The sequence below is a fragment of the Triticum aestivum genome, chromosome 4D (assembly GCF_018294505.1).
Source record: "Triticum aestivum cultivar Chinese Spring chromosome 4D, IWGSC CS RefSeq v2.1, whole genome shotgun sequence".
Classification (NCBI taxonomy): Eukaryota; Viridiplantae; Streptophyta; class Magnoliopsida; order Poales; family Poaceae; genus Triticum; species Triticum aestivum.
The window spans coordinates 16,677,757-16,697,900 of NC_057805.1; the positions used below are offsets into that span (position 1 = coordinate 16,677,757).

At 45.4% G+C, this 20,144-nt stretch overlaps 3 protein-coding genes and 2 pseudogenes across 3 annotated transcripts; all 5 read left to right on the forward strand.

Moving 5' to 3' along the window:
• Positions 1-383: 383 nt before the first annotated feature.
• LOC123099433 (senescence-specific cysteine protease SAG39-like) lies at positions 384-1,558 on the forward strand (annotated as a pseudogene).
• A 3,476-nt stretch (positions 1,559-5,034) lies between these two features.
• On the forward strand, positions 5,035-6,108 carry LOC123099434 (senescence-specific cysteine protease SAG39-like). The gene is made up of 2 exons (XM_044521594.1): positions 5,035-5,371; positions 5,657-6,108. Exons 1-2 carry the CDS (start codon positions 5,035-5,037, stop codon positions 6,106-6,108), a joined length of 789 nt encoding a protein of 262 aa, XP_044377529.1.
• A 2,197-nt stretch (positions 6,109-8,305) lies between these two features.
• Positions 8,306-9,416, forward strand: LOC123099435 (senescence-specific cysteine protease SAG39-like). The gene is made up of 2 exons (XM_044521595.1): positions 8,306-8,738; positions 8,824-9,416. The coding sequence occupies exons 1-2, from the start codon at positions 8,306-8,308 to the stop codon at positions 9,414-9,416; spliced, it is 1,026 nt and encodes a 341-aa protein (XP_044377530.1).
• Positions 9,417-12,630: 3,214 nt separating this feature from the next.
• On the forward strand, positions 12,631-13,736 carry LOC123099436 (senescence-specific cysteine protease SAG39-like). Its single transcript, XM_044521596.1, has 2 exons — positions 12,631-13,063; positions 13,144-13,736. Exons 1-2 carry the CDS (start codon positions 12,631-12,633, stop codon positions 13,734-13,736), a joined length of 1,026 nt encoding a protein of 341 aa, XP_044377531.1.
• Positions 13,737-16,492: 2,756 nt separating this feature from the next.
• Positions 16,493-19,766, forward strand: LOC123099437 (senescence-specific cysteine protease SAG39-like; annotated as a pseudogene).
• Positions 19,767-20,144: the final 378 nt, after the last annotated feature.

Sequence of the window (20,144 nt, forward strand, 5' to 3'; positions counted from 1 at the left end):
TCAGCCAAACTCCTCCGCTTTTTCTGAACTGTTGTAAAATATATACTGCAATATAGCCCTGCCCCGCCCGGCAGTTTAATTTTCTCATTGTTATTATTCACCAGGCACGAACAAGGGGTAGTATAATACTCGACGCCACCATTGACTCCAGAGGCCGGAGCTGAATTAAGCTAAACGCACTACGCTTATCACAACACAAGATTTGTTTATTCCATCTGCTAATTAACTTCACCGCTACGCTGTTATTCATCTTCACACTATCATCCGAGGGCACGCCGTGTCTTCTACGTACATGTGCACCACTACAGCTATGTAAACACATTCCATTCCACACATTGTGGACAGACCAAACCACCAGTAATCAAGCACCAATCGAGCAGATCATGGCCATTCCCAAGACTTTGCTTCTTGCCATCGTAGGCTGCATCTGCTTATGCAGTAGTGTTGTTCTGTCAGCTCGCGAGCTCGGCGACGCGGCCATGGTGGAGCGGCATGAGCAGTGGATGGCGAAGTTCAACCGCGTTTACAAGGACGGCACCGAGAAGGCACAGCGGTTCGAGGTGTTCAAGGCCAACGTTGCCTTCATCGAGTCGTTCAACGCCGGAAACCACAAGTTCTGGCTCGGTGTCAACCAGTTTACCGACCTCACCAATGATGAGTTCAAGGCAACCAAGACCAACAAGGGCCTCAAGAGGAGCGGTAGCCAGGCTCCAACCGGGTTCAAGTACAACAATGTCAGCACCGATGCACTTCCAGCCGCTGTTGATTGGAGAACCAAGGGTGCCGTCACGCCTATCAAAGACCAAGGTCAATGTGGTAAGCAAATTTTTGTAGTACTCCCTTTGTTTATTTTTGGTTCGCATATTATGTTTGTATTAAGTCAAACTTTCTGAAGTTTGATCAGGTTTATATATCATGTTCTCATGATAAGTTAAATCACACTAAGGACCATACTATTATTGCAGGTTGCTGCTGGGCCTTTTCAGCTGTGGCCGCGACCGAGTGCATTGTGAAGTTGAGCACTGGAAAGCTTGTCTCTCTGTCGGAACAAGAGCTAGTTGACTGTGACATTCATGGTGTTGATCAGGGTTGTGAGGGTGGCGAGATGGACGACGCCTTCAAGTTCATCATCAAGAATGGCGGCCTCACCACCGAGGCCAACTACCCCTACACCGCACAAGACGGACAATGCAAGACCAGCATTGCAAGCAACAGTGTTGCAACCATCAAGGGCTACGAGGATGTGCCTGCCAACGATGAATCTTCTCTTATGAAAGCCGTGGCTAACCAGCCCGTGTCAGTAGCTGTGGATGGAGGGGATGTCATATTTTAACATTACTCCGGTGGGGTAATGACTGGCTCCTGCGGCACTGATTTGGACCATGGGATAGCAACGATTGGATATGGCATGACAAGTGACGGAACTAAATATTGGCTGCTGAAAAACTCATGGGGCACGACGTGGGGTGAAAGCGGGTACCTCAGAATGGAGAAGGATATTTCTGACAAGAGTGGTATGTGTGGCTTGGCAATGCAACCTTCCTACCCCACCGAGTAGAGGAAATACATTGCCACAAATATCTAGAAATACCGCAAAAATACACATATGTTTATCTATATGTACGCACCTTCCATTACACTACATTGTTCCTTGTTTGTAAAATCGCGAGTGTTCCGTCAATATATATATATAAAGAAGGCAGATGATTTCAAGCTTCATGCTCTATGGTGATGTTTACGCTCAAACCCATCTTGTTTGAATCCAATCATTGATTGGAACAAATATATTTTTCAGAAATAAGAGAGTGTCCCTGATCTTTGGATCAATCGGTACGCACAACCATCTTTGAATCAATCAATGCTTTATTTTAGTGCTAGATACATCCCTTTGAGTGACAAGTAATTCGAGACGTATGAAGTATTTCACTACACTTAAAAAAGGTACGACAATAGGCAACAACTTGTACCACTCATGATTCTACTACTAGGCCGTCACCCATATCGGCAAAATAAAGCTCGATCTACCATCTTCAAACGGTTCCACCCGGGATCTAGAATACCTTGTGCTTAATGCTCTATGAGGATGTTTATGCTGAAACCCATCTTGTTTGAATCCAATCATTGGTTGGAACAAAAAAAAATTCAGAATGAAAGAACGTCCCTGATCTTTGGATCGATGAATGTGCACAACCATCTTACTAGTATTTCACTACACTAAAAAGGTACAACAATACACAACAATTCGTACCACTCATGATTCCACTACTAGGCCGTCACTCATATCGGCTAAATAAAGCTCGAACTACCATCTTCAAGCGGTTCCATCCAAAATCTAGAATACCTTGTGCTTTTCACACGCTGCAGTAAAGCACATATAATAACCAAAAGAAATTCGAAAATCTCACTTTTGAGGGTGTCTATTTTTTTTTTTGATCTTGAAACCGTAGGAGAGGCTCATATTGTGCTATATTAAATATAGGTTGACTTTACATGATAGTACAAGGCATTGATGGGAGTCCACAAGGAAGGAAGAAGCTAAAGAAGTACTAGCAGAAAGAAAAACCTAAGTGTTTAAGATTTGTAAGGAGATCAAGGAGGGATTATACAATTACAAGGAACGAGCTAACAGAGTAATGCAGTCCCAAAAAGCTTTGTCCACTCTATATTTTAGCCAGAGAAGATCTGACTTGGTCCTCTCTCTCCAAGCTGCCAAAGTAGGATTGATGTGCCTGAAAATGAAGTTGTTTCGCTCTTTCCAAATATTCCAGGCAACAATACCCACAATCTCAAAAAATAAGTCTCCCAAGAAGCTCTGTTTAACAGCTTGGATGGCCTCAATCCGCCTTTGATTCGGACTCCATGAAATCCCAACTTTCAGCCAACAAGCCACAGTAAACGGACACGCGAGGATCAAATGGTCCATTATCTCTTCGGTTTCAGGGTGTATATTTCTTACAAAATATGGCCGAGGTAGCATTAATCAACACGCTAGGTAGGTCAAGCCTGGGTTGGACCTGTGCATTTTCATACTTACTACAGGCTCACGCGTGCTTAGTCGCCTTGTTCTTCGGTCAAGAGTTTAGGTTTTTATGCGGGTTATTACGAGCGGTTGCTTCATTGTGTGTTTAACCTAAGTTAGAACGGTTTTTAATTATGTTGTTGTTAGTTTTTTTGTTGTCTACGCTCTTATACAGTAGAGGCAGTATCTGTTGTACGAGGTGGACTGAGTTGTTCTGTGTCTGCCTGTGCAATTCTTACATGCAACATATAGCGGTCCAAGAAGGTCGAATGGTTTCTTTGCTTCATTGTTTCTTTATTGTTGTTTTCGTCGTGCATCTTTGAACTAAGTACTAGAGAATAATTTTACGGACTTTAGGTCAAACTAAGTTAAGTACTCCCTGATTTAGTATAACATTTTACTAAATCATAATTAATATAGATCGAAGGGAGTGCTAGAGAATAATTTATTGACTTTCGGATCAGCCAAACTCCTCCACTCTGTCTGGACTATTCTAAAATATATACTTTCGTAGCTGCAATACTGCCCTGCCCTGCCCGGAAGTTTATTTTTCACACTTCTATTTTTTCACCAGGCATGAACTAGGGGTAGTACTATAATACTCGACGCCACCGTTGACTCCAGGGGCCAGAGCTGAATTAAGTTAAAAGTACTACTCGTATCCACAATCACAAGATTATTTATTCCATCTGGTAATTAACTTCACCGCTACGCTGTTATTCATCTTCACACTATCATTCGAGAGCACACCGTGTGATGTAGGGTAGAACCCTAGATGCCCGATCTTTCACGATTGGAGCGGATCCCGCGAAGAACACGAGGGGAAAACACGAGAGGAATCACTCAAACCACAAGATTCGATTACACATGTCCTAGATCCTCGAAACACAAAGAGATACACGATCCACGATCAACAAAGGACGATACAGCAAGTTATTCTCCATGAGGAGGTCTTGAGGGTCTTCCCGTTAGGGGTCTTGAATCCAAGATGGTTCTTCTCCGTAGAGGCCGCGGTCTCTCTCGGTGGAGTAGATCCGGGTGGATGAGCAAAGCTCTATCTCTCAAATGGGCTATCACAATGCTCACCCTAATAAGTGGGAGGAGGAGGAGGAGTATATATAGTCTAGTGTCACAAAAGGGTAAGTGGGTCTCGGCCCCACACGCTGTCAACACACAGGCGTCAGACGTCCGACAGTTACCGGTTGTCCGGTGTCTCGCGGGCGCTCGGACGTTCCGTAAGCGTCGGATTTTAGACGTTTCCGCTCTAATTAGGTGACGTCGGACTTTCGGCCGGGGTCGGGCGTTCGGTGTGTCGGTTCTCCGGTGATCTCCATACTTCCGACGTTTTGGTTCTGGACTGGTGGTGTCGGACGTCCGGAGGAGCTCGGTCGTCCGGTGGCTCGAGGGCGTCGGTCGTCCGGTCTGCGTCGGACGTCCGACCGCTGTAGCGTTCGCTGGCTGCGGATCATCGGGCTGGGTGATGCTCCAGGCGTCGGACGTCCGACAAGTCTCGGTCGTCCGGTGGCTGGGGACTTCCTGGCAGCTCTTCTTCTTGTTCCTTGTACTTGGTGACCTCGCCGTCTTGTCCGTTGGGCGTAGCTGATCCATGGCCTTCCTCCAAGTACCTGATCACACATAGGGTTTGCACTTGAGGTAGCAACCATGTCTCATATGTACAAAGTGGTAGTTTAGAGAGGAGCGAGTTCACCTTATCTCCGATAGCCTTTGCTCGAGCTCTTGTCATTGGTCCACGTGTTGTTGTAGGAGACGTCGGTAGGTCCATGGGGATGACCGTGGGATGCTCCGCATCACCGTGCCTTCTAAGTACATGTGCAGGATTGCAGCTATATAAACACATTCCATTCCACACATTCTCGACAGACCAAACCGCCAGCAACTAAGCACTAATCGAACACATCATGGCCATCCCCAAGTCTTTTCTTCTTGCCATTCTAGGCTGCATCTGCTTATGCAGTAGTACAGTTATGTCAGCTCGCGAGCTCGCCGACGCGGCCATGGTGGAGAGGCATGAGCAGTGGATGGTGAAGTTCAACCGTGTTTACAAGGACAACGCCGAGAAGGTGCGGTGGTTCGAGGTGTTCAAGGCCAACGTTGCCTTCATCGAGTCGTTCAACGCCAGAAACCACAAGTTCTGGCTCGGTGTCAACCAGTTTACCGACCTCACCAATGATGAGTTCAAGGCAACCAAGACCAACAAGGGCCTCAAGAGGACCAGTAGCCGGGCTCCAACTAGGTTCAAGTACAACAATGTCAGCACCGATGCACTTCCAACCGCCGTTGATTGGAGAACCAAGGGTGCCATCACACCTATCAAAGACCAGGGCCAATGTGGTAAGAAATTTTTGGTAGTATCCTCGTTTATTTTTGGTTCGCATATTAGGTTTGTATTAAATCAAACTTTCCAAAGTTTGACCAAAGTATATATATCATTCTATCATGATAACTGAAATCACACTAAGGATAACACTATCATTGCAGGCTGTTCTTGGGCCTTTTCAGCTGTAGCCGCAACCGAAGGCATTGTGAAGTTGAGCACCGGGAAGCTTGTCTCTCTGTCGGAACAAGAGCTAGTTGCGTGACATTCATGGTGTTGATCAGGGTTGTGACGGTGGTGAGATGGACAAGCCTTCAAGTTCATCATCAAGATTGGCAGCCTCACCAGTGAGGCCAACTACCCCTACACGGCACAAGATGGACAATGCAAGACCAGCATTGCAAGCAACAATGTTGCAACAATCAAGGGCTACGAGGATGTGCCCGCCAACGATGAATCTTCTCTTATGAAAGCCGTGGCTAACCAGCCTGTGTCAGTAGCTGTGGACGGAGGGGATGCCATATTTCAACATTACTCCGGCGGGGCAATGACTGGCTCCTGCGGCACTGATTTGGACCATGGGATAGCAGCGATTGGATATGGGATGACGAGTGACGGAACTAAGTATTGGCTGCTGAAGAACTCATGGGGCACGACATGGGGCGAGAGTGGGTACCTCAGAATGGAGAAGGATATTTCTGACAAGAGTGGTATGTGTGGCTTGGCCATGCAACCTTCCTACCCCACTGAGTAGAGGAAATACATTGCCACGTATATCTACAAATACTGTAGAAATACACATATTTTTATCGATATGTCCGCACCTTCCATTACACTGCATTGTTTCTTATTTGTAAAATCGCGAGTGTTCCGTCAATATATAAAGAAGGCAGATGACTTCAAGCTTAATGGTGATGTTTACGCTGAAACCCATCTTGTTTGAATCAAATCATTGATTGGAACAAAGAAAAAAAATCAGAACCCTGATCTTTGGATCGATCAATGCGCACAACCTATTACAGAAAGCTATTACATAGTATTTCACTACTATTAAAAAAGGGACAGCAATAGGCAACAATTCGTACCACTCATGATTCTACTACTAGGCCGTCACTCATATCGGCTAAATAAAGCTCGATCGGCCATCTTCAAGCGGTTCCACCCGGAATCTAGAATACCTTGTGCTTTTCACACACAAGCACATATGATAACCAAAAGAGATTAGAAAATCTCACTATTCAGGGTATCTATTTCTTGCAAAATATGGCCGAGGTAGCATTTGTCAACATGCCACCTGGGTAGGTCAAACCTGGTTTGGACCTGTGCATTTTCATACTTACTAGAGGGTGACACGTGCTTTGTCGTCCTGTTCTTCGGTCAAGAGTTAAGTTTTTTTATGCGGGTTATTACGAGCTGTTGCTTCATTGTGTGTTTCACTTGAGTTAGGCTGCTTTTAGTTACGTTGGTGTTAGGTTTTTTTCCGAAACGAACTTGTGTTAGTCTTTTTTTTTTTGTCTTCGCTCTTATCCAGTAGAGGCAGTATTTGTTGTGCTAGGTGGGCTGAGTTGGTCTGTGCGTGGTTGTGCAATTCTTACATGTAACACATAAATCAACATATGGCGTTCCCTGAAGGTAGACCCAAATGCAACACACACCAACCATTCACTCCCTTATAGGTGGGCCCACCAACGATCGCAAAGCCTCGACGCATCAAAAGTGCATTCCTAGGGAGTTTAGTATCTTAGTACATAGATAGTATGTTCTATTTACGGAGCCGTGCAAACTTAAGAAACGTAGTGATGCATCTTTTGATCTATCAACGATTTTTCTGGTGACGCTTTCCGAAAACATCGTGCATTGGCCTAAATCCGTGACCGCCAAATTTTAACAAAAGTGTGGTCATAGATTACTATCGAATGGGACATGGTCCAAAAAATCTTCCGAAAGTATTTTTCAAATATCAAGTTAAGCTACTTATCTTTTCTGACCATATAGAAAAAATTGAAGTATTTTATATCAATGCTTTCGGAGGGTAGTACACAAGATACTTTAACTTGGTATTTCATAAATATATAATATAGTTTAGTCCCTCCAATGTTTAACCTTAGTTCAAAATTGTGACACTATTTTGGATCGGAGGAAGTATTACATAACAAGATGGGACATGAAAGTATATTTTGCAGATACTAATGTTAAAGGAAGCTACAGTCTAAATGCCAAGTGAATATTTCGTTGTACAAACTTCATAATTTGCACTAAATGGCATGATGCATCCTTACAGATTCATCAACTACAAACACCAGAACTTTTTATGGATTATCGGTACATTTGTGGAGTCAAACAGGTTTCTACTTTATTCATTTCGCTAACCCTCCCTACACTGATTATACGTTTACACTACCTACTCTGAACCGAACACCTTCTTAGATTGCTTGATAATTTGCAATTGGAGCACTGCAAACGTGGGGTAGGTGACCAAGCATTGTCACAAAAGGTCGGATGGTTTTGGCTCTCTATTGTTTCTTTATTACACTGTCATCGCCGTGCATCATTGAACTAAGTAGAGAATAATTTTACAGACTTTTAGATTATAACCAAACTCCTCCGCACTGTTTGTACTGATTTAAATATTTTTCCCATAGTTGCCTGCCCTGCCCGTCCGGCAGTTTCTGTTTGATCATTGTTTTTTATTCAACTGGCACAAAATATGGGCAATAATACTCAAGGCGATCATACTATCTGGGGCCATAGCTGAATTAATTAAGCTAACGTACCATCTATAATCACAAGATTATTTATTCCATCTAGTAATTATCTCTGAGAGCACAACGTGCATGCTACGTACCTGTGCAAGACCATAGCTATATAAACACATCCCGTTCCACCCATTGTTGACACACCAAAGTACCAAGCTACATACAATAGTACTAGTAGCACTAATCGGACAGATCATGGCCATCCCCAAAGCTTTGCTTCTTGCCATCGTAGGCTGCATCTGCTTATGCAGCAGTGCTGTTTTGTCAGCTCGCGAGCTTGGTGACACGGCTATGGTGGAGAGGCATGAGCAGTGGATGGCGAAGTTCAACCGTGTTTACAAGGACGGCACCGAGAAGGCGCAGCGGTTTGAGGTGTTCAAAGCCAACGTTGCCTTCATCGAGTCGTTCAACGCCGAAAACCGTAAGTTCTGGCTCGGTGTCAACCAGTTCACCGACCTCACCAATGACGAGTTCAGGGCAACCAAGACCAACAAGGGATTGAAAATGAGCGGCGGTAGGGCTCCAACTGGGTTCAAGTACAGTAATGTCAGCATCGACGCGCTTCCAACCGCTGTTGATTGGAGGACCAAGGGTGTTGTCACTCCTATCAAAGACCAAGGCCAATGTGGTAAGTGGATTTAGGTAGTATATCTACATTATGTTCCGCTCCCATGATAACTCGAATCACACTAAGGACGACCCTATTATTGCAGGTTGTTGTTGGGCATTTTCCGCTGTGGTGGCAACTGAAGGCATTGTGAAGTTGAGCACGGGGAAGCTCATCTCGTTGTCTGAGCAAGAGCTGGTTGATTGTGATGTCCATGGTGTGGATCAAGGTTGTGAGGGTGGTGAGATGGACGACGCCTTCAAGTTCATCATCAAGAATGGTGGCCTCACCACCGAGGCCAACTACCCATACACGGCACAAGACGGACAGTGCAAGACCAGCATTGCAAGCAACAGTGTTGCAACCATCAAGGGCTACGAGGATGTGCCCGCCAACGATGAATCTTCTCTTATGAAAGCCGTTGCTAACCAGCCTGTATCAGTAGCTGTGGACGGAGGTGATGTCATATTTCAACACTACTCTGGCGGGGTAATGACCGGCTCTTGCGGAACTGATTTGGACCATGGGATAGCAGCTATTGGATATGGCATGACGAGTGATGGAACTAAGTATTGGTTGTTAAAAAACTCATGGGGCACGACATGGGGCGAGAGTGGGTACCTCAGAATGGAGAAGGATATTTCCGACAAGAGTGGTATGTGTGGCTTGGCCATGCAACCTTCCTACCCCACCGAGTAGGGAAATACATCGGCATGTATATCTACAAATATTACATAAATACATGTATTTTTATCTGTATGTATGTACCTTTCATTACACTACATTGTTTCGTGTTTGGACAGTCACTAAATGTTCCGTAAATATATATAAAGAAGATAGATGAATTCGAGATTAAATGCTAAATGCTCTATGGCGATGTTTATGCTGAAATCCATTTTGTTTAAATCCACAAATTGATTCGAACAATATTTTTTTCTCGAAAATGGGAGGGCGCCCCTGATCTTTGCATCGATCAATGCACACATCCATCGTATTGAAGAATTTATTACATAGTGTTCCGCTACACATGAATAAAAGGCGCAAGAATAAGAAACAATGTACAATTCAGGACACTATTACTAGGCCGTCACTCATATTGGCTAAATAAAGCTTGAACTACCACCTTCAAGCGGTTGCACCCGAAGTCTACAATATTCTACGCTTTTCACACGCTGCAATAAAGCACATATGATAACCAAAAGAAATTAGAAGATATAAATTTTGAGGGCGTATTTTTCTTCAAAATATGGCCAAAGTGGCATTAGTCAACACGCCACGTGGGTAGGTCATACCTGGGTTGCACTGATGCATTTCCATACTTACAGAACCAAGATGACACACTTAGAATATCTTTGGGGCTTCCAATGCATTTTACTTTCTAGGAAACCATTACACTAGTTGAGTCCACCCGGCAAGGCAACTAGGGAAAGCCTTCCTCCCTTGATCTCCACCGGCGAGCTTGTGGATTCGCCTCCCCTCTGCTTGCCACTACGGCTGCCGGTGGCGGGGATGAGATTTCTGTTGCCTCGGATCCGGCTAGTAGATTGGTAGGGTTTTAGCCCTCGCAAGGGCGGCGTTTGGGTGGATGTCGGCGCTTCTTCGAGTCAGTCTTCTGGGCTTTGATTCTCCTCAAGTTCGTTTGTTGGAACGGATTAGACGGAGCGCCGACGTAGATTCCTGCCGGCTCCATGGGGCGGCAAGGTTAGGGTTTCTCGTCGTGCATACGAAACGACGATATTTGGTGTCAGGTTCTTCAGATCGATTCAAGGACTCAACGGTGACGACTGTGGTTCCGGGGCGCTGGTCCTCAGGGGCACGTGAACGAAGACTTCCCGGCTACCGTCAACAAGTTTAGTCCGGCTCTGGTATGAGAGCGGCGGCAGCGGCGCGGCAGCGGCTCGTTCTGGCAGCGGCAATGGTCGTTCGATGGTCCATGGACCAAAATATAATTTTTATTTATAATAGATATGACCCTTTTCGCAAAAAAAATTGAGTCCACCCCATCCATTTTGGACATGTGAGAGCTCACGAAATAGCCTTTCCTCTTGCTTTATAGATAAACTCAATTGACAGAATGATACAAGATGTTGTGGTAACCCTCTTACAAAGCCGGTCAAAGAAAACTAGGCTAAAACAAGATGATTGCGCTAACACTACACAAGGGATGCTCTACTGGATGTTGGCGGCTTGCCGCCGAGCAGAAGCACGAGAGTAGCAGGACAACGAGAAGCGCCTATAAGCCTACAAAAAGCAAACCCATGTCTCTTGGATAAAATCACTGAACTTTATCACAAAACATCCACCAAAAATGCCGCTAGAGAGGGCCCTCTACCGAGTGCTAACCCTGTAGGCGAGCAGTTTGGATCAAGGTAGCTGAAGACATAGTCCCGTGTAGGAGAGGACACAAACGAGACCGCCTAACGATAGAGCCGAAGATGCATCATCTCAATATCAAGCCTATGATGACGCCCCAAAATGGTGAAGACGCAACGCGCCATCATCAAGTCTAGCAATGGACATGGTTTTCCCCCGAGCATGGACAAGGGATGGAGGTAAAGCCGACATCACCACTAGGAGGGACGCAACACCCGCAGGCGATGGCGGTGGCATCGCCGAGAGGCATTGGGCTTTCGCTCGGTACCTCCCTCACTCCTTGCATATGAACCCTGGCACATGGCCCTTATGCCCGGATGGCATCAGTAGAAAATGGATGGCCTAAATGCAAGGGTTTTACGCTCATAGCATCAACTTACAGTGGGAGGACACTGAGTGAACCTAGTTTTCGGGATAATCAAACAACTTGACTAGGATCGGCGGAACACGGAGGAGAATAGACATGATTATATGTCAGCGTACAAGTGTGGTGTACATGAAGTATAGCTCCCCATTGCCATCTCATGTATACGGACTATGGGAGTTCCCCTTATACAATGGTCCAAATCTTTGTCCATTGACAATATGTGCGACTAAACTACCACGTGTTGTTCCAGTCATTGACTTATCTCCATTACAAGCTATCCTCGCTATCTCTAACCTTTTGGCATACAACTATGTCAACTCAACATGCCACTATGCATGAGAAAAGACCAACCTTTCACCATTCATGCTACTTATATTTAAATATACTACAACTATACAATAATCGGGTACAATAAATTTATACGCACTTTAGTTTCAATTATTATATTATTAATTCAAATACTAATGTTTCATACAACCCGATATCATTGAAATAATTGGAACCAATCCCTGCAGTGACGCACCACGCACGCTGGGTATCATTTTTATTTCCTGAAATTTTGATGGACCAAGGCCCACTATAATTCTCACACATACATATGTGGGTAGGGATTGCTAAAAAAAAACTGCGGGTAGGGTGATCATCCTAGGAAGAATCTGAATGGTTTTGATGCTTTGTTGTTTCTTTATTGTCTGTCATCGTCGTGCATCTTTGAACTCGGTTTTATATTTTCTTTTGTTGGACCATTTTAATATAAGTACTTCCGGAGCTGCTAATACTTGCACGGCCGGCTGTTCGTTCTCTCATTGTTTTGTGTTCACCTGCTCACCTAGAACGAACTAGATCCCTAGCTGCAACATACTTCTTTTTTAACAAGAGTTGAACGCACTTCCGCTCGAATTTTTACTGAACACAACCATTGACTCCAGGGACCAGAGTTGGATTAAGCTAACATACTATGTACAACCACAAGTTTATTTATTCTATCTGGTAATTAACTTCACGGTCACGCTGTTGTCCATCGATATTCACACATCATCCTAGAGCAAAACGTGCGTTCTACGTACATGTGCAAGACTACAGCTATATAAGCACATCCCTTCCACCCATAGTTGACAGACCAAAGCACCACCAAGCTAATTGTAGTATCAGCAAGCACTAGTCGAGCAGATCATGGCCATCCCAAAGGCACTGCTTCTTGCCATCATAGGAAGCATCTGCTTATGCAGTAGCACCGTTCTATCAGCTCGGGAACTTGGTGACGCGGCCATGGTGGAGAAGCATGAGCAGTGGATGGCGAAGTTTAACCGTGTTTACAAGGACAGCACCGAGAAGGCGCAGCGGTTCAAGGCGTTCAAGGCCAATGTTGCCTTCATCGAGTCGTTCAACACCGGAAATCACAAGTTCTGGCTCGGTGTCAACCAATTCACCGATCTCACCAACGATGAGTTCAGAGCAACCAAGACCAACAAGGGCCTCAAAAGAAATGGTGCTAGGGCTCCAACTAGGTTCAAGTACAACAATGTCAGCACTGATGCACTTCCAGCGGCAGTTGATTGGAGGACCAAGGGCGTCGTCACTCCTATCAAAGACCAAGGGCAATGTGGTAAGTAAATTTAGGTAGTATGTATATATCATATTCTCATGATAACTGAAATTATACTAAGTACGCCAATATTTTTGTAGGCTGTTGTTGGGCTTTTTCGGCCGTGGCTGCAACTGAGGGCATTGTGAAATTAAGCACAGGGAAGCTCGTCTCCTTGTCTGAGCAAGAGCTAGTTGACTGTGATGTCCATGGTGTGGATCAGGGGTGTGAGGGTGGCGAGATGGACAACGCCTTCAAGTTCATCATCAAGAACGGCGGCCTCACCACTGAGGCCAACTACCCATACACCGCACAAGACGGACAGTGCAAAACTAGCACTACAAGCAACAGTGTTGCAACCATCAAGGGCTACGAGGATGTGCCCGCCAACGATGAATCTTCTCTTATGAAAGCCGTGGCTAACCAGCCTGTATCAGTAGCTGTGGACGGAGGGGATGTCATATTTCAACACTACTCCGGCGGGGTTATGACCGGCTCCTGCGGAACTGATTTGGACCATGGGATAGTAGCGATTGGATATGGCATGACGAGTGATGGAACTAAATTTTGGCTGCTGAAGAACTCATGGGGCACGACATGGGGCGAGAGCGGGTACCTCAGAATGGAGAAGGATATTTCCGACAAGAGTGGTATGTGTGGCTTGGCCATGCAACCTTCCTACCCCACCGAGTAGGGAAATACATTGCCACGTATATCTACAAATATTACATAAACACACCGTTTTTTTCTATATGTATGTAACTTCCATTGCACTACATTATTTCTCATTTGTAAAGTCGTAAATGTTTGGTAAATATATATTGAAAAAATATATATGACTTTGAGCTTAAATTCTCTATGGTGTTGTTTACACGGAAATCCCTCTTGTTAGAATCCACTGATCACTGATTGGACCCAGATTTGTTATTTCAAAAATGAGAGAGCATCCCTGATCTTTGCATCTATCAATGCACACATCCCGCATATTAAAGATAATCATTATATTGTATTCCCCTAAACATAAAAAGGCACAATAATAGGCAACAATTCCTACAACTTATGGGCGAAGTGGTATGAGTCAACGCGACATGTGGGTAGGTCAAACCTAGTTTGGACCTGAGCATTTTGATACTTACAGGACCAAGCTGACACACCTAGAATACTTTTGTGACTTCCGATGCACTTAATCTCTAGGAAAACATTACACTAATTGAGTACATGTCCATCCATTTGGACATGTGAGAGTTCACGAAATAATATTTCATCCCACTTTATAGATAAACCCTTACAAAGCAGATCAAAAAAATCTAGACTAAAACAAGACGGGCAGCGCTAACACTGCATAAGGAATGCACTACAGGACGTCGTCGGCTTGCCGTTGAGTAGAAGTGCAAGAGTAACATGACCACAACTAGAGGCTCCAGAAAGTCTACAAGCAAACCCCAGTCTCTAGGATGAAATCACCGGACTTTGTCGCAATGCCTCCACAAAAATTGTCACCGGAGAGGGCCCTCTTCCGACCGCCAACCCTGCAGGCGAGCCATTTGGACCAAGGTGGCTGATGACATAGTGTATGAGAGGAGACAAACGAGACGGCCAAACGCTAGAGTCGAGGATGCTTTATCTCGGTCTCAGGATCCAATCCTGCCCAAGCACGTCTCCATGTTGTGAGACCTAAGCTCTTTGTTGACGCCCCAATAGGGTAACGACGCAACAAGTTGTCACCGAGTCTAGCAATGGACACGGTTTTCCCCGAGCACGGACAAGGGGATGGAGGTACAACCATGCTGGCACCCGTCGAACTAACGTGAATCCCGCAGGCATCGTCGGTAGTGCCACCGAGAAGCGCCTGGCTTTCACTCAGTACCTCTCTTACTTCTTGACTGGGAACCCTAGCTCTGACCCTTATGCCTGGACAGTAAGAAATGGATGGCCTAAATGCAAGTTGTTGGCGCCCAAAGCATCAACTTATGGGGAAAATATACGGAGCTCTCATGTGTAAAAAGTTAATTTTAAATGTTTCAAAAGATTTGAATTTTTCTGTGAATGTTCACAAGACATGTGGCTACGGCCTCGAAAAAAACAGATCCAAACTCGAAATACACACTGAGAAACAAAAAAGGGAAAATTGATGTAAATATTGTCATTTTTGCAATTGTCTTTTTGTGACACTACTCATGCTGAATTTGTCTTTTTTGTTCTCAGTGTGCATTTCGAGTTTGAATATGAACTTTTCAGAGTTCATGGACTCGTGTCTTGGGAACATTAAAAAATCGGAAATTTTCAAACATTTGAATTGACTTTTAGACATGGGAGCACCTTAATGTTGGGAGCACTGGATATCCTCCTCAATTTATGGTGGGAGCACACCGAGTGAACCTAGTTTTTCGGGATAACCAAACAGAAGGAAGAGGATCGACGGAGCACGGAGGAGAATAAGCACGATCAGATGTGCACGTAAGAATGTGTTGCACATGCAGTATAGCTCCCCATTGCCATCTCATGTAAATGCACGTCTCCTTATATATTTGTCCAAATCTTTGCCCATTGACAACATGTGACTAAACTACCACATGTTATTCCAGTATTGACTTCTCTCCATATCATATATAGCTAAATAGTTGACCATCACTGCCTCTAAATCTCTTAGCATTCAACTATGCCAACTCAACAAGCCACTCTGCACGAGAAAAGACCACGATAACATGCATAGTTGCTTCTACTTATATTCGACAAATATCCTAAAACTACACAACAATCAAATACAATAAGTTTATGTACAATTTAGTTTTACTTCTTATATTATTAATCCAAATACTAATGTTTCATACAACAAAACATCCTTGAAATAATTGAACCAATCCCCTCAACAACGCACAGGGTATGATTTCCATTTCCTGAAATTTGATGGACCATGAGCCGCTGATATTCTTACACATCAATCGGTGGGTAAGGTGACCACCCTAAGGAAAGGCTGAATGGTTTTGTTTCTTTATTATTACCGTTATCGTCGTGCATCTTTGAACTCTTTTTTGTTATCTTTGCTCTTGTTGGACTGTTCTAATATATGTACTTCCGTAGCTGCAATACTTGCCCGCCAGGCAGTTCCTCTTTCTCATTGTTTTGTGTTCACCCGGCACGAACTAGGGGTCAGTTCTTATTTCTCACTATTTTAAAATATACCCCCTTCGTACTAAATATAAGACGTTTCCAGGACCAGAGTTGGACTAAGCTAACGTACTATCTACAACCACAAGATTATTTATTCCAACTGGTAATTAACTTCACCGCCACGCTGTTGTCCGTCGCTCTGCACACCGTATCTGCTACGTACATGTGTATGGCTACAGCTATATAAACACATCCCTTACACCCATTTTGACAGACCAAAGCACCACCAAAGCTACTTACAGTACTAGCACTAGTAATTAAGCACTGATCTAGCAGATCATGGCCATCCCCAAGGCTTTGCTTCTTGCCATCCTAGGTTGCATCTGCTTATGCAGCAGCACTGTTCTGTCAGCTCGCGAGCTCGGCGACGTGTCCACGGTGGAGAGGCACGAGCAGTAGATGGTGAAGTACAATCGTGTTTACAAGGACGACGCCGAGAAGGCGCAGCGGTTCGAGGTGTTCAAGGCCAACGTTGCCTTCATTGGGTCGTTCAACGCTGGAAACCACAAGTTCTGGCTCGGTGTCAACCAGTTTACCGATCTCACCAACGATGAGTTCAGGGCAACCAAGACCAACAAGGGCTTGAAAAGGAGTGGCGGTAGGGCTCCAACTGGGTTCAAGTACAGTAATGTCATCACCGATGCACTTCCAACAGTTGTTGATTGGAGGACCAAGGGCGTTGTCACTCCTATCAAAGACAAGGGCCAATGTGGTAAGTGGGTTTCGGTAGCATATATCATGTTTCCGTAAATCTCATCACCCCTCTTGACATGCGCGATGTAGTTCTTGGTGCGGGAGGAAGTTTACACCAAAAGGAGGAAGTTTTCACCAGCGAAGATTGTCCAGGCAAACCAGTCGGCCTTCATTGCGGGAAGATGCTTGCACGATAATTTTCTCCTTGTAAGACAGATCGCTAGGAAATTACACGCGAGGAAGACGCCAGGAGTGTTCCTGAAACTTGACATCACGAGGGTGTTTGATTCTCTGTCATGGCCGTTCCTGTTCCAAGTTATGAGAAAAAAAGGCTTTGGGGACGCCTGGATCAGGTGGGTGGCCATCTTGCTTCAGACTGCTAGTACTAAGGTGGTAGTGAATGGATGTCTGGGACAGAGCTTTGTTCACGCTTGCGGTCTTCGCCAAGGGGACCTGGTCTCTCCACTCCTATTCGTCATTGCCATGGAACCCCTAACAGCGTTGTTCAGGAAAGGAGCTAAGGAAGGAGTCGTTAGCAAACTAAATGGGATCTCTCCAACACAAAGGCTATCCATTTACGCGGATGATGTTGCGTTGTTCATCAAGCCGACGGAGATGGACTTGATCTTTGTCAAGCAGGCGCTGGCAAGCTTTGGTGAGGCCTCTGGATTGGAAGTCAACTACAATAAATCCAAGGTTGATTCGAGGCTCGGTGGAGGACCAGCAGAGAGTTGTCGCACACTTGTAGTGTGACATTGGGCAGTTTCCATGCAAGTATCTGGGCATTCCCTTGGCGATACATCAACTAACTCGAGCAGATTGGTTGCCACTTGTGGATCAAGTTAGGAAATTTATCCCGGCATGGCAGTGCGGCCTCATTCAAAGGCCAGGACGTCTTGTTCTCATCAAATCAGTGGTGGCGGCGAGACCTATCCATCAGCTCATGGTGCTTAATGCCCCTGACTGGGTGTTCGATGAAATTAACGCATGGATGAGGTCATTCTTTTGGGCCGGGAAAGACAAGGTTAACGGAGGGCAATTCCTTGTGGCATGGAACACTATCTGCCGTCCCACAAGGTTTGGAGGCCTCGGAGTCAAGAACTTGAAGGTGCAAGCCCTCGCCCTTAGGGTGAGGTGGGAGTGGTTGAGGAGGACGGACCTTGACAGACCCTGGCAAGGTATCCCGTTCCTGGTTGACGAAGAAGCGAGGCATGTGTTCAATCAACTGGTGCAAATCACAGTAGGAGCCGGCGATAGAGTGCTCTTTTGGAAGGATCGCTGGATGAATGGCCTGGCGGTGGAAGACATTGCACCTGCCATCTTACCCTTGGTGCCCACGAGAGTGCAGAACAATCGGACGGTCGGTCAAGCTATGGTTGATAGCAGGTGGGAGCTGGACATCAATGAAGAGCCACCGTTCATGGCCCTCTTGCAGCTCATGCATCTCCGAGTGGCTACTATGGATGCTTATCGAGACTCTCAGGGGCCGGACACGTTTGCATGGCCGTGGGATACATCGGGGCAGTACACACATCGGGGCAGTACACTGCGCGGTCAGTGTATCGGGCGCTGCACCTTGGGCTTGCGACTTCCCCTAGATACGAGTGCATTTGGAGGAGTGGGGCGATCCTAAAATGCAAAATCTTTGCATGGCTAGCGGTGCAATATAGGCTATGGACTTCGGATCGGCGCGCTAGACATGGCCTGCAGGACACTACGGCGGCATGCTACACGTGCCTACAAGAGGAAGATATGGTTGACCATATCTTACTTCTTTGCCCTTATGCCAAGGAGGTTTGGCATCTTTGCTTCACGGAAATTAGGGTCACCGTCCGGCAGCCGCAATCAGGTGACTCGCTGGAACCGTGGTGGCTTCAGGCGCGGAATGCAATCTCGAAGACGGACAGAAGAGGTTTTGACACCACCGTCATCTTCGTAGCTTGGTCTTTATGGAAGCAAAGGAATGCTAGAGTATTTGGGCGGGTGGCGCAACAAAGGAGCCCGCGGCAGTTGGTACACCAAATCTTCGATGAGCTTAAAGAGTGGGATGAAGCCGATGTTGGGGGAATACATCGATTTATGAGTAGTTAGGCTAAGTATTGTTTAGGTGTTGAGTGGATCTTGCTAGCTTGATGTTCGCATCTATGCCTAGCTTCTTGTAATTATGTTTGCTGCCTTCTATAAAAATATGGTACGCCGTTGGCGTACTCTCGAAAAATCATGTTTCCGTAATAATTAAAATTACACTAAGCACATCACAATTTCAAGCTGTTGCTGGGCCTTTTCGGTTGTGGCGGCAACCGAAGGCATTGTGAAGTTGAGCACCGGGAAGCTCATCTCGTTGTCGGAGCAAGAGCTGGTTGACTGCGATGTCCATGGTGTGGATCAGGGTTGTGAGGGTGGCGAGATGGACGACGCCTTCAAATTCATCATTAAGAACGGCGGCCTCACAACCGAGTCCAACTACCCATACACGGCACAGGATGGGCAGTGCAAGACCAGCATTGCAAGCACCAGTGTGGCAACCATCAAGGGCTACGAAGATGTCCCCGCCAACGATGAATCTTCTCTTATGAAAGCAATCGCTAACCAACCTGTATCAGTAGCTGTGGACGGAGGGGATGTCATATTTCAACATTACTCTGGCGGGGTGATGACCGGCTCCTGCGGAACTGATTTGGACCATGGGATAGCGGCGATTGGGTATGGCATGACGAGTGATGGAACTAAGTATTGGCAACTGAAGAACTCATGGGGCACCACATGGGGTGAGAATGGTTACCTCAGAATGGAGAAGGATATTTCAAACAAGAGTGGTATGTGTGGCTTGGCCATGCAACCTTCCTACCCCACCGAGTAGGAGATATACATTGCCACATATTTATCTACAAATATTGCATAAATATGTGTATTTTATTTTCATGTATGTATCTTCCATTACACTACCTTGTTTCTTGTTTGTAAAGTCATGAATGCTCCGTGAATATACATAACAGAAGATAGATAGATGACTTTGAGCTTAGTATTATATGGTGATGTCTACACCAAAATCGATCTTGTTTTAATCCACTTCTTCAATGGAACACATTTCTCCCCGAAAATGAGGGAGTCCCTCTAGCCTTTACATCTATCAATGCACACAATGTTCTTAATTAAAGTAATTTATTACATAATATCAGAAAAGAAACAATGATTGTTACAACTCAGGCATCACAGATCCTATTACTAGTCCGTCACC